Below are 12,786 nucleotides of genomic sequence, written 5' to 3' on the forward strand. Positions count from 1 at the left end.
AAAAAAAAAACAAAACAAACCTTTACTTTTTAAAAAGACTAATTACTCCCTTGCAAGGAACATTGAACTATATAATCAAGTAACACTGATGTCTACGAATCAGGAGTTGAACAGCCACATTACCTCCACTTGATTCTCACAAACACTTGTGTCTTCCTACACGAAGAGAACCCCAGCACACAATTTTCCACTAAGTCAAACTGAGAATATCCTTAAGAACTAGGCGACAGGAGTGCTGCCTGGGGGAAAAGACGATCAGAACAATTCAGCCCTCTCTGTCCCGCCTCACTTACTGCCTGCAAAGCCTGTTTTCAGGGCTTAGCCATACAGCCACCTGACCAACTCCGGTCCCCGCCCTGCTCCCAGCTGCAGGCCCCGCCCTCCTCCCAGCTGCAGACCCCGCCCCAGCTGCAGGCCCCGCCCCAGCTGCAGACCCCGCCCCCAGCTGCAGACCCCGCCCGGAGTCCGCCAGACTCCCAGCAGGCGCCGCGCGCGCGACGTCGCCCCGCCCAGCCGGCTCCGCCTCCACCTAGTCCCACGCGACGTAGGGAGATGGCGGAGTTGGACATAGGGCAGCACTGCCAGGTGGAGCACTGCCGGCAGAAAGGTGATCGAGTCCCCAGTTCCCCCCCACCCCCGAGCAGAGCCGGACCTCGCTCTATCCCCACGAATGTTGGCGGCGGGTGAGGGGCGGCAGAGTGTGGGCGGGTGGAGTCTGAGGAGGCGGGGCGGGCGCAGCCCTTCTGCATTGGCTGTGACTTTCTTTGCTGCTTTTTTGTTGCCCCTGAGTTTGGAAGAGGCTTGTGGTCTCCTTGAAGGAAAACCAGGGGATTTCTGAAAACTTTGCAGTTTTGCAGTGTTCACTTTAGTTTGCGAATGCACTTTACCACGAAGTTGCGTCGCTCTCACCCCTCTCTATGAGCAGGACGAGTTGCCTTTTAATCCTGCCACTGCGACTTTGGGAAAACGAATTCTTTTTCTCAAACTTTTTGTTTTCTTATTTGTTATTTGTCAGACCGAGAAGTTGGGCGAGATCAGTTTTTAACCCGGAATTTGCGGGTTTTTCAGGTTACAAGCCTCTAGTGAGAAGGCTCTTAGCTTTTATGAGATTCTCAAAGGGATTCTGAACCTCAAACTATTCTGCCAGTTGATCATTACCCTCTTTAGCTTTGTTATTCTTTGATCCTGGTATCACTAGCATAGATTCAGCAGACATTTAACCGAACATTATTTTCGTGCTGGGACTACAGAGAAGTATAAAATAATGGTCTTTTCTATAGGAATACTTGCAGACCAGTAACCGCATTTTAGGATATGTTTTCTCTCCATTGAACTGAGTAAAACCTTGTGATACACATGACCCAAACCCATAGTCAGTGGATATGTGGTTATAAGGCTTTACTATGTCATACATCTGAAATGGGCAAGATCCTGAAGCATTGGAGCCACACGGAATGCTCATTCTCAGATTCCTGAGTTTCATCCCAAATGTGTGCTATCACATTTGGCTCATACTACATAGAGTGGTAAATAGGTTTTATCTCCCAGTGCAGCTTCAGTCATTGGGAAGAGGTACCTGAATCACCATTAAGAAGGTCTCCGAGATTTGACCCAGTTTTAACTGATTAGTGGATGCCTGCTATGGGAGTGGGCAGAAGGACACCATCCCTGCTAGACTCTTGTTATTTATAGCATTTTACTTCAAATGCAGGATTTTGCAGTGTACAGTCCTCCAATACAACACCTAGTAAATCTGGGGAACAAAAACCAGCAAACAAATCTACAGGACTTCTTTGTGTTATTTAACATGCTATTACAAATAACATTTACCTCCTGATAATTTAGCCACTTTTTTTTTGATACTGATTGAGGATGTGATGACTTTTTTTAAACCACTGTTTGCTGTGCTAAAATATTGATGCAGAAGAAAAAAATTCTCTTGTGGAGGTGTTTCTGTACTTTGTGATTCTTTTTGCTAAGAAAACTAAAAATCAGATACTGACCAGTTCATAACATTTTCCCCTCAATTTTAGATTTTCTTCCATTTATATGTGATGGTTGTTCAGGAATATTTTGGTAAGTTAAGTTTTTATGCGGGATTTGGAAGTAATTTTAGTGTTTGTAATAATTTATTTCTGAAAAGCAGAATAATTTAAAATAGTGATAACTTAACCATTGATATTTGGTATCCATTATGGTAATTACTTGGGAAAAAATTCAGATTGGTAATAAGCTGATTGTGTGTGCAAATGTGGCTTATTTTTAAAATTCCAGAAATGGGTTTTTAAAAATGTTTTTTATGTAAAGTTATGTGTTTTTAATCACAAGGAGTCAACATATTCACAACATAAAGTATATTTTTAAAAAAATCCAGTTGTGATTATTACGCTGTATTAATAAAATGAGGCTAATTTAGACATCTCTTAAATTGTATATCACATGTCATGCAAAGTGAAACTTGAAAACTAAACATGAATTTTTTAGAAAATGGATTTTCCTTACAATTAAGCTTCCATGTATCAGGCATTGAATTTATTAAACAGTACATTGAGAGAACAAATGCTTTTCAGAAGATAATTTAGAAAAATTTATTAGAAGTCAATTAAATTAAGGGATATTTTTAAATTATTTAGAACTCGAGGATTACTTTGACATTTTACTACTGATAGAGTTTAAGAAATAAAGAATAAAAAGATCCATTGTATTGTCATGTACCTTAAAGCATTTAACATAAAGGTAATTTAGCATATTGAATTCTTTCACTCATTGAAGAGTTGTATTTAAGACTCTGATACCAGATACTCCATCTTTAATTCATCTGCCATTTCAGTTTATTCTTATATGCACAGTTGTTAATGTAGTAAGTATAATTAATCTTAAGGATTTATATCATTAAAATATCTCAAATTACTATAGTTTCTTAAAGTACATTATTTGATTATGTTTAAATAAGCATTTTTTAATTATTTAAGCCTTGAACACAGAAGCAGGGAGTCACATAACTGTCCTGAGGTATGTTAATAGTTTTCCAATTTAATAATACATGCTTGTATTTATATACCTTTATTCAGCATTTAGATTTAATACCAGTCAGTGTACTGCAAATTAAACTAATAATGTTGTGAATGGCTCTTCATTTATATTATTTTTCTCAGTTTGTTTTAATGGAAAATTGGCCTGTTTGGTATTTATAAATATTTATTCATATAATTCCTACTCTTTTACATTGCAGTTCTGTTTAGGTAACCCATTTAAAACTTTGGGCTCCGTATTTATAAATATTCAAGGTAATTAATGCCTCATCGTGCACTCCTTCCAGTTTTCCTTCACTCTTGTATTTATTTTTGCTGGTGCCTCAAGTTAGGATTCCATGATAATGAATTTTTCAGACTCTTGTCAGCTTTATACCAGAAACAGCTGTAGTTCAACAAAATCCCTACCCTAATTCTAGCCAAATTGAGAGATTAAAGCTGACAGAAAAAAGTTAAAATATCTTTATTACTGATAGAGGAGAAATTGAATGATGAAGCTTAGTGTAGAAACAAATGAGTTTGCAGAAGAAATCCAGAGTTAGATAGATTTACCCACCAGTCACAGCACTGCTGGACCAGGAAAGATCTCATTGAGAGCAGCTCAGTTCCAAGATGGGAAAAGAGAAAGTTGAGCCCACTATGCATGATGCAATTTTCTCAAATTTGTAATCAGATAAATTGCTGTGCCTCCCTTGGGTCAGAGAGAGGCAGAAAGTTAAACTGAATTCCCTTCATTTGGAAAGAAACATTTGCCTCATATTTTTCACTTGCTATTTTCATTTTATATTTATTGCTATCCTTCATTTACCAAGCACTTTGCTAAGAATTTTTAAAATCTGTTCTCTCACTTATAGGTAATTAAGATTAAGTGAGCTTCAGTCAAAATTTGGCGCTTTGAAATTTAGGTAATTTGAGGAAAATAAAAAATTATTGTAACAGCATTATGCAAGATTGGTTAGAAGGAAATACTCATTTAGCATCATAATAAATATATGGATGTTTCTTACACAGCTTGTATATTTTCCCTGTGTTTTTATTTTCTTTATGATATCATTTGGTTTCTATGAATCTGCATCATAGAATGTCTCAATTAGATCTCATTCATTAAATAGTGAAGTAAAACACTGGGAAGTGTGTTACCTGTAGAACACTGGGAAATTTGGAAAAATAGTTAAGTCAGGGCCAACAAATTGTAACTGGCATTTATATAGAGGCATGCCCTATACTTGTAGATTTCAAGGATTTATTTCTCTTATGTTCATTCACTTCTAGAAGACTACTTAATACTTAAAATAGCCTGACTGATCTATTTTTTATATTATGTCAGTTTCCTCTGATGTAATATTTGCTGGTAGTAACAGTATTAAACACAGTATAGAGAATAGTTTATCACTGTGAAAACTAACTCTTAACTGTCTGTATCATGGATAAATCTACATGTTTAATTTCCTAAAATTAGTGGAGAAAATAAGTATAATTTGCTCTTTGAGGGTTGATGGGATGATTATCTGACTGTATTATTATGGGTGTATCTTTGTGTGAGACCATTACAAAGTAGACGACTAGTCATTTTAACTTGGTTTAGAGGATAAATGTGCCATAGGAGGAAAAGGTAGAATAGTCAGCACAGTAATTGTTTCTCATACATTTTATTACGATCTATTATGTAAGAGTATGTTAGTTGCAATTATTAAGTTTAAGCAAAAGTGATATGAACCCTACCTTCTGAAATATATTTGTTGGGCCTCCCTGGTGGCCCAAGGGTTTAAGCACCTCACTATGAAGCAATTTGCAGCCTCTGCAGCACTAATTCAATCCCCTGCTGGCCAGGGAGCAACCCACATGGTGCAGTAGACCTCCCCTGACTTGCCTGCTGCTCCCCTCAGCAGTGTACTTTGGTCAGTCTGCCTGTTCTGTTCCCTGCTCTGCTGTCTCTGGTGAATCCTCTCCCCTCCCCCCCCCCCCCCCGTATCTCTGGCCTGTACCCCAGCTCTTGTATGCATAAATAAATAAATCTTTTAAAAAAATAAAATAAGGGCCTCCCCTGGTGGCGCAGGCGGTTGAACGCAGCGCTGTGAGGCTGTCCGCAGCCTCTGCAGCTCTGGTTCGATCCTGGACGGCCGGCGAGGGTCCCACATGGCGCAGCAGACCTCTCCTGTGGTGGCCGCAGCTCCCCTCAGCAGTGTATTTCATCAGTCTGCCTGTTCTGCTCCCTGCTCTGTCTCTGGTGAATCCTCTCACCCTCCCGTGCATCTGGCCTATACCCCTGTTCTTGTGTAAATGAATAAATAAATCTTAAAATAAATAAATAAAATATATTTGTTGATTTGCTTTAAATGTGAACTATAATGCCATTTCCCCTTTTTACATTATCAGGTGACTGTAATCAACAAGACACTGAAGTCAGATAAGAATACATCTTACTCATGCTCATTCAAGGATTGTACTGAAAAAGAGCTTGTGCCAGTTTTATGCCCTTACTGTGAGAAGAATTTTTGCTTGAGGTGATCACTTGAGACTATTCAAACTCTATATATTTGTTTAAGCTATATGCAAATAAATGGGCTATTGTCATTTTTCTGTTCGCAGACACCGTCATCAGTCAGATCATGAATGTGAAAAACTGGAAATCCCTAAACCTCGAATGGTTGCCACTCAGAAACTTGTCAAAGACATTATTGGTAAGTATCATATTTTTTTTTTTTTACTGCTGTATTCTGTGTTAGTTCCAGAATTCCTGCTTTATATGTCAACTTGTTAGTTGATACATCTTTAACAGCCCCAGTGGTTGTAATTTGCCATAGATTTTAATGACATTCTTGTGGCAGCTTTTGGTCTCCCTATCAGTGAAAATTTGGAAAGTCTATGGAAGTACCCTATTAGGTGTTCCCTTTACTGAGCCACTTGGATCAGATGGTTTACCATCTTGGCTGGAAATGATATTTATGAGACTGAGGTAATGGTTTGTATTCTCTAAAGACTAAATTTAAGCCTGCTCTTGATAATCTGAAGTACCAGAAAATAATGTGTCTGTGACCTAGACCAGTCTTTCTGCTAACACATTAATTCATGAGAATTTTCATTCTGTGTTAAGGGCAGTCCATTTATTAAAATCTTGTATAACCAGATCTTAAAGTTCTCTATAGAAGTATTAATGATTACTTGGGATAGATAGATTTAATTTGGAAAGAAACACAAAGTTTTTTGATGTGCCAATTGCTTAGATTGACTCAATGATTTTCATTTTGTTAATAAAATTATCTACAAAATGAATGGCCTGTATATATCTCTATTGTATGTAGTTATGTACAGTTCAGGGTCATAATAATAATAATAAAACTCTGGAAAATGTGATGTAAAAGTCCTTATACTTATTTCTTAGATTCCAAGACAGGAGAAACTGCAAGTAAACGACGAAAAGGTGCAAAAAATAGCGAAACCGCTGCAAAGGTAGCATTGATGAAATTAAAGATGCATGCTGATGGAGATAAATCATTGCCACAGGTTGGTCTTAGAGATTTTGAGAAACAAAAAAGTTCCAAATGTAATTGAAGCCCCTTTTTACTCCCATCAAGGAACAACTAACCTGAACCTGATTGTTATTACTAATGTTACAAGCTATATGTTTGCATAAATACTACATAGTTTTGTGAGTTTTATAATTTTATAGAAATGTTAGTAAACCATATGTACCCTTCTTCAACAAATTTTTTTTAACTTGCCATTATGCTTTTAACATCTGTGCTGATAAGATTTAGTTCATTCATTTTGGTAACTGCATATATTTTCACTTTTTTAAACAGATTTTTGCTATTACACAGTGTTTGACAGCGAAAATCCTTATGGATATATTGGAATGTTTCTCTAGTTTAAAACTGCATATTATCAATTTTGTGTTATATATAAAACTATACAACAAATTGGTATACACACATTTACATACATACATACACACAACATACCTTAACACAATTTTAGTACTATGTAAACTTAAACTGTGTGGAATATACTTTGAGATTTTTTACTGTATTTTATTTCATTTTAAAGACTTGGTCTTATGACTCTTTGAAGGGTTAAACCCCATCAGATTGAAAAATGCTACTCTTGGAAATACATCTTGAAATAGAAAAGCTAGGTCACAGGTTTTGCTGTTTTGCAGCTTTACTAGGTGGTGTTCACTCTCTGTTATACTGATTTATCTCCATCTTGTATTGGCTGAGAGTTTTACTACTTCCTGCCAGCACTGAGAATTATTCATTGTTAACAGTCTGATAGGTGTGAAATGATATCTCACTGAGATTTAAAGTTGAATTTCCCTTGTGTTTAGTGAGGCAACTTTACATGTGTTTACTGGCTATTTGACTTTCTTCTATGAATTATTTTTTCATATCCTTTAGCTAGTTGGCACTTCTTTTTGTACATTTTATACACTTTTTGTATTCTTTCTATAAGTTTTAATATACTTTAATTTCTTAATGATTTCAGTAGGATTTGTACTTTTAAGAATAAGCTGTTTAACACATGCAATTTGCAGCAACATGGATGGCGCTGGAAGGGATCATGCTCAACAAAATAAGCCAGAAAGAAAAAGAAAAATACCGGATGGTCTCACTCATAGCGGGAATCTAGAAAACTTAAATAAGGGACCAGGAAAATGAATAACTATAAGAAAGTGAAAATCAAAATCAACAAACAACTATGAACCAGAGACACTCTATGGGGGGTCGGGGGGCGGGAAAGGAGGGCTTGGGGTAAAAATAAGGGGGTTGTAATTGTATGGGGAATATAAAAATAAAATTTAAATTAAAAAAAACAAAACCAAAAAAAAAACCTATGAATGAAAACCAGAAACCCTTGTCAAAAATCTATGCTTTGATTACTGTACTACATGATATAAGACAATAATTAATGTCTTCTTTCCTACGGTATATAATCTCATTCAAACTTGTGATTGGCAAGGAGTTGTCTCAGAGTGAAATCTGTCAGACTGTTTCTGAGTTTGACTCCTCACTCACTTTCATTATCTATTAAACTCTTGTCTAATTATCACCAAAAAAAAAAAAAAAGCTGTTTAAGGTATATTTTTATTTTGTTTTAATAATTTAAAATATCCCTTGTTTTTTTAACTCTTTTTTTCCACCTGAAATTTGATTGTAATTATGGTGCAGATAGAAATTTCCCCTAGTATGTATTACCTATTGTCATCACCTAATATATTGAAGAGTTCTTCCTTGTAATAATATCTCTATCATATACCAGATTGTTCTAAATGTGTGAAACTAGTTTAGGGTCGCAATTCATTCCCTTTGGTTGGTTTTCTCTCTGCATCAATAACAAACTGTCTGAATTACCATAGCTTTATGGACAAATCTCTCTACCTTATCCTTTGCTGAGGGTTGTCTGTTTTTCACATTTTATTCTTTTGTAAAAAATCGAGGCGTATTTTGTCCTCTTCTATAAAGTTGGCAAAATTTTAGGTCTTAAGCCTAGGCATTTGGGTGGATACCAGGGTTAGTATTCCCACTAAAAGCTCATCATTGAGGGTAATCTTCTGACCACAAGAAGAGAGGAATAGATATCACTAAAAAAAATTAAAAATAAAAAATAAAAAAAAGATGTGCTTCATGTGTATAATCTGTATTTTAACTTTCTATATTTACAGACGGAAAGAATATATTTTCAGGTTTACTTACCTAAAGGGAGCAAAGAGAAGAGCAAGCCAATGTTCTTTTGCCACCGATGGAGCATTGGAAAAGTTGTAGACTTTGCAGCAGCTGCAGCCAGTCTTAAAAATGATAATAACAAATTAACAGCTAAGGTAACAAATAATTGTAATTTTTCCCTAAAAATTTTAGGATTATACATGCAAACTATTTCTTTATTATAGTGTGATATATTTCTCTTTTAACAGAAATTAAGGTTATGTCATGTTACTTCAGGAGAAGCCTTACCCTTGGACCATGCTTTGGAAACTTGGATTGCTAAAGAGAATTGTCCATTATATAATGGTGGGAATATTATTTTGGAATATCTTAATGATGAAGAACAGTTTTTAAAAAATGTTGATTCTTATTTGGAATAATCAGAGATTGAATTCAAAGATTCAAGTCAAGAAATCATAAGGAAAATTCTATGTTATTTTCTTTTAATACAAATGCTGTATATATTTTTATTTTTAAAAGTTGCCATTTAACTTATTTTCATTGTTATAATTTACATTATCAGTTTTCTATTAAATTTAATTTGAATTTTGTGTTTCAAAGTTTGAGATAATTATTACCAGATTCTTGCATTTAACTAGCTTTTAATAAATTAGGCCGTAGTTACTGCAACAAATATGTATTTCTCATTTGGTTAATATCAACTGATGATTTGCTGTAACTATGCTACGATTCATCTTTACTCCAAGATCTAAGCTGAAGGCAGAACTCCCTTTGGTGACATTGCCATTTTTATAACAGTGGAAGAAAGAGATGGCTTCTAGAAAATGCATAACTCACTCTAGCTTTAAGAAGGTCACATGGGGCCTCCCCGGTGGCGCAGCGGTTGAGCGCTGGGTTGTGAAGCTGCCCGCAGCCTCTGCAGCGCTGGTTCGATCCCCGGCTGCTCCCCGGACACTGGAGGAGGGTCCCACATGGCGTGCAGACCTCTCCTGCCGCCCGCTGCTCCTCTCAGCAGTGTACTTCAGTCCTTCTGCCTGCTCTGCTCCCTGCTCTGGCTCTGGTGAATTCTCTCACCCTCCCGCACTTCTGACTGTACCCAGTGTTTGCATAAATAAATAAATAAATAAATAAATAAATCTTTAAAAAAAAAAAAAGAAGGTCACATGTCCAAGAGTAGCTTTATGGGGCTTACTTCCTGTGAGATGTAAATGGCTATCTCCTCAAAGATCACACATACCATTTACCTGAGTCAAGGCCATCCATCTGACCATTGTTGTCATTAGAGTCTTCGGGTACATCAGGGTTGTGATGGTGGACAACAAGGATAGGGATGTAGGGCTAGCCATCAGCAACCTTGGCTTACACTTCAAATTAGCCTCTGTTCAGTGGGGATAATCTCCCCACTTGACTTTCTTTTCTAGTCACCTTGGATCTTTCCTCATCATTATTTATCTACAGCATAATACATAAATTGATATGTGTACAGGAATCATATAAACTCAGAGATCATCTCATTCAGTCTTCTAAGTTTTGGGGTAAGGAGTCTCCATCCTAGTAATGGGGAAATGATTTTCTTGGTATCACTTCACTGCTTTGGGCCATATCTCTGATAATGACCCTCCTTCAGTTGATTCACCTTTTCTGCTTGTGCAAATATAGTACAAATGCGAAGGGAAAAAATGAGAAGATGAGATAGCTCAACTTTATTATAGTCTGTACGTGCCAAAGAATAATGCATGCCAAAAGTAATTACATTTTGCCAGTAACCCACATTAATGCTTCTTATTGATGTATACCATTTATACTCATCTGTAATCTACATAGAAAGAAAAGTATTTGTTATTTTGTCCCGTTTCTATTTTAATTGTCATGAACAAGTATAATGGGTTTAGATTTAATTAAAGGAATGAACTCACAATGTTTATTTCATCTCTAATTCTTCATATTATTTTCATGCAAAGAATGGAGATAACTTCCAACTTTTATGAAATGTTTATACATTCATTTATTAACATAGTTATTTGAGAATTTACTAAACATGGATTTTATTCTAATTTTGCCATGGTGGTTATGATAAAAAGATATATATTTATACTTATAACTATTGGGTAGTTGGAAAAGTCGATACGTATTCTATGTTTTTCAAGCAAAATATACGTCATGACTTTTCTGACAACCCAATATAATACAAGTTAGTGTGACAGATACCAAATAAAAAGTATAGCTATATTCCTATAGCTTTTGTATCAGAAACTATTAAGATCACAAGTAGAAATGTTTCTACTTATATATTATACAGCTATAGTTCCAGATACCCAAAATTTTAATACAAACTAATACTTTATCATCTGTCATAATTACTTGCACATAGTAGGTGATCCACACATGTATCATGAAATGATTAGAAGCTAAATATATGAGAAAAAAATAATACCGGTGGGGTTGGTAGACGGTGGTAAAGCTGGCAGAAATTGAGTTATATACAAGGAGGATAAAGAAGAGATCCTGTCAATAATTAAACAGAAAAAAGACCAAGCATCAAGGAGGGAAGAACTTATGACAGTAGGCAGACAGGTGGTAACTTAAGTCAAGTCCCAGATAGTGGAGCAATTTAGACTGGAAGGGCACCTATAGCATCCTCAGACACTGGATATTAGAGGCTTCCATATGAGTAGTCTTGTAGGTATGATAGTTTTTCTCTTTGAAAAGCTTTTCACTTTCAAATTACCGTGAAATCAGGCAACTTTCTATGACTTTGTTTTCAGGCTTTTGTTGAGTTTAATGAAGTCTTAGGTTTCACAATCCCCATTTAACCTAGTATTTTCTACCTGCTTCCAGGCAACTAGAATTAGAAGGAGAAAACCCACAAAGAGAAGAGAAAAAGTTTTATATTCAGATAAATAGTTGTAATAACACCAACACAATGGAGCTTTGCTTTAAATGTAACTAGGCAGTAAAATATGTGAATGATAGATTACTCAGATTTTGCCCAGATTTGTTTTATTTCCCAGTTTTCAGATAAGAAGGATGGAGAATTTGAAGAAGGGGAAAGGTTGTAGATAGAGGAGTCTGAGGGTGAAAAAATTTACGTTCATTAACATGTTTGACTTAGGCAGCATATATTGTGAATTAAATATTTGATTATAAAGATAGCATAGGTTTCATAAGCTTTTTGTTTTAATGTTTGTTTTGTTTTTGTCATTTTAAACAAATGAATTTCCCTGGAATTTAACTGAGTTTCCTATTGTCAAATTTGGTATAATGTATCTTATTTTTCTTAATGGGGTACACAGAAGTACAGTTTATGAGATATATAATCTTATATTTGAAAGATTAACCAAAATAAGCTAAATTTTTAAAACTGTAAAACTGTCTAATAAAAATTGCTTTCATAATTTTTGAGGAGCAAATATTATTATGATCTAAAATACTTAATACAAACTCTCACTGTTGGCATTTAACACAGATGATATGAGACATAAAGAATCTGCTAAAATGGTTATGTGTTCAGAGACTACTAGCCCTATAAACTCAATGGACAGTTGTACTGAGCTGGTTGTTTTCTTCTTTGGGAAGTATACAAGTACATGAATATGTGGGTTAAAGTCCTAAAAGCCTGGATTTTTCCTTATTTCTGGCAGGAATATGACCTAAATTTTGTCTGTTGAAAATGTCCTTGTCCCTAGCTATGAATAGGGAATATTGTTACAAGGAAGGAATAAGAGATTAGAATTAGTGCCAGTGGCCTTCCATTGCCTCACTGTGTCAGGACTGCCCAGCGGTAGCCACCACTTAACTAGGCTTTGTACTTTTGGCCTTGCTTCTACAATAGCTACATGCTTTCGCAAACTATTTGGTAACCGTTCAGGAAATGTTTTTTCTACTTAAGGGCACAAAAACAAGTTTCAGTTCTTGTATGACTTATATAATCACTCTTTAGAGTGGTAGGACAACTATTAGCAGTGTGTATCCATACACTGCAAGGGCAATTTATGGGCTCTGCATTTCCTGAGTAATGATAAGGACCCACCTACAAAGCTCCAGGAGGTCAGAGACCTCATCTGGTTAATTATTGTAGTATACCAATTCTT

General features: G+C 35.8%; 1 protein-coding gene across 1 annotated transcript; it reads left to right on the forward strand.

Annotated features, from left to right (window-relative positions):
- The first annotated feature begins 504 nt into the window (after positions 1 to 504).
- On the forward strand, positions 505 to 11,862 carry ZFAND1 (zinc finger AN1-type containing 1). The gene is made up of 8 exons (XM_037504806.2): positions 505 to 607; positions 2,034 to 2,076; positions 2,973 to 3,012; positions 5,409 to 5,536; positions 5,622 to 5,713; positions 6,415 to 6,536; positions 8,695 to 8,850; positions 8,944 to 11,862. The coding sequence occupies exons 1-8, from the start codon at positions 553 to 555 to the stop codon at positions 9,112 to 9,114; spliced, it is 807 nt and encodes a 268-aa protein (XP_037360703.1). The 5' UTR covers positions 505 to 552; the 3' UTR covers positions 9,115 to 11,862.
- The last annotated feature ends 924 nt before the right edge of the window (positions 11,863 to 12,786 follow it).

This window comes from Talpa occidentalis, unplaced genomic scaffold (assembly GCF_014898055.3).
Source record: "Talpa occidentalis isolate TD23 unplaced genomic scaffold, MPIMG_talOcc4v2.1, whole genome shotgun sequence".
Taxonomy (NCBI): Eukaryota; Metazoa; Chordata; class Mammalia; order Eulipotyphla; family Talpidae; genus Talpa; species Talpa occidentalis.

Excerpts from the sequence above, each read along its gene's own strand:
- ZFAND1 (XM_037504806.2), top strand. The coding sequence starts at position 553 with ATGGCGGAGTTGGACATAGGGCAGCACTGCCAGGTGGAGCACTGCCGG. Across the intron at positions 608-2,033 it reads GGAGCACTGCCGGCAGAAAG|ATTTTCTTCCATTTATATGT; the intron begins GTGATCGAGTCC and ends CCTCAATTTTAG. Across the intron at positions 6,537-8,694 it reads GAGATAAATCATTGCCACAG|ACGGAAAGAATATATTTTCA; the intron begins GTTGGTCTTAGA and ends CTATATTTACAG.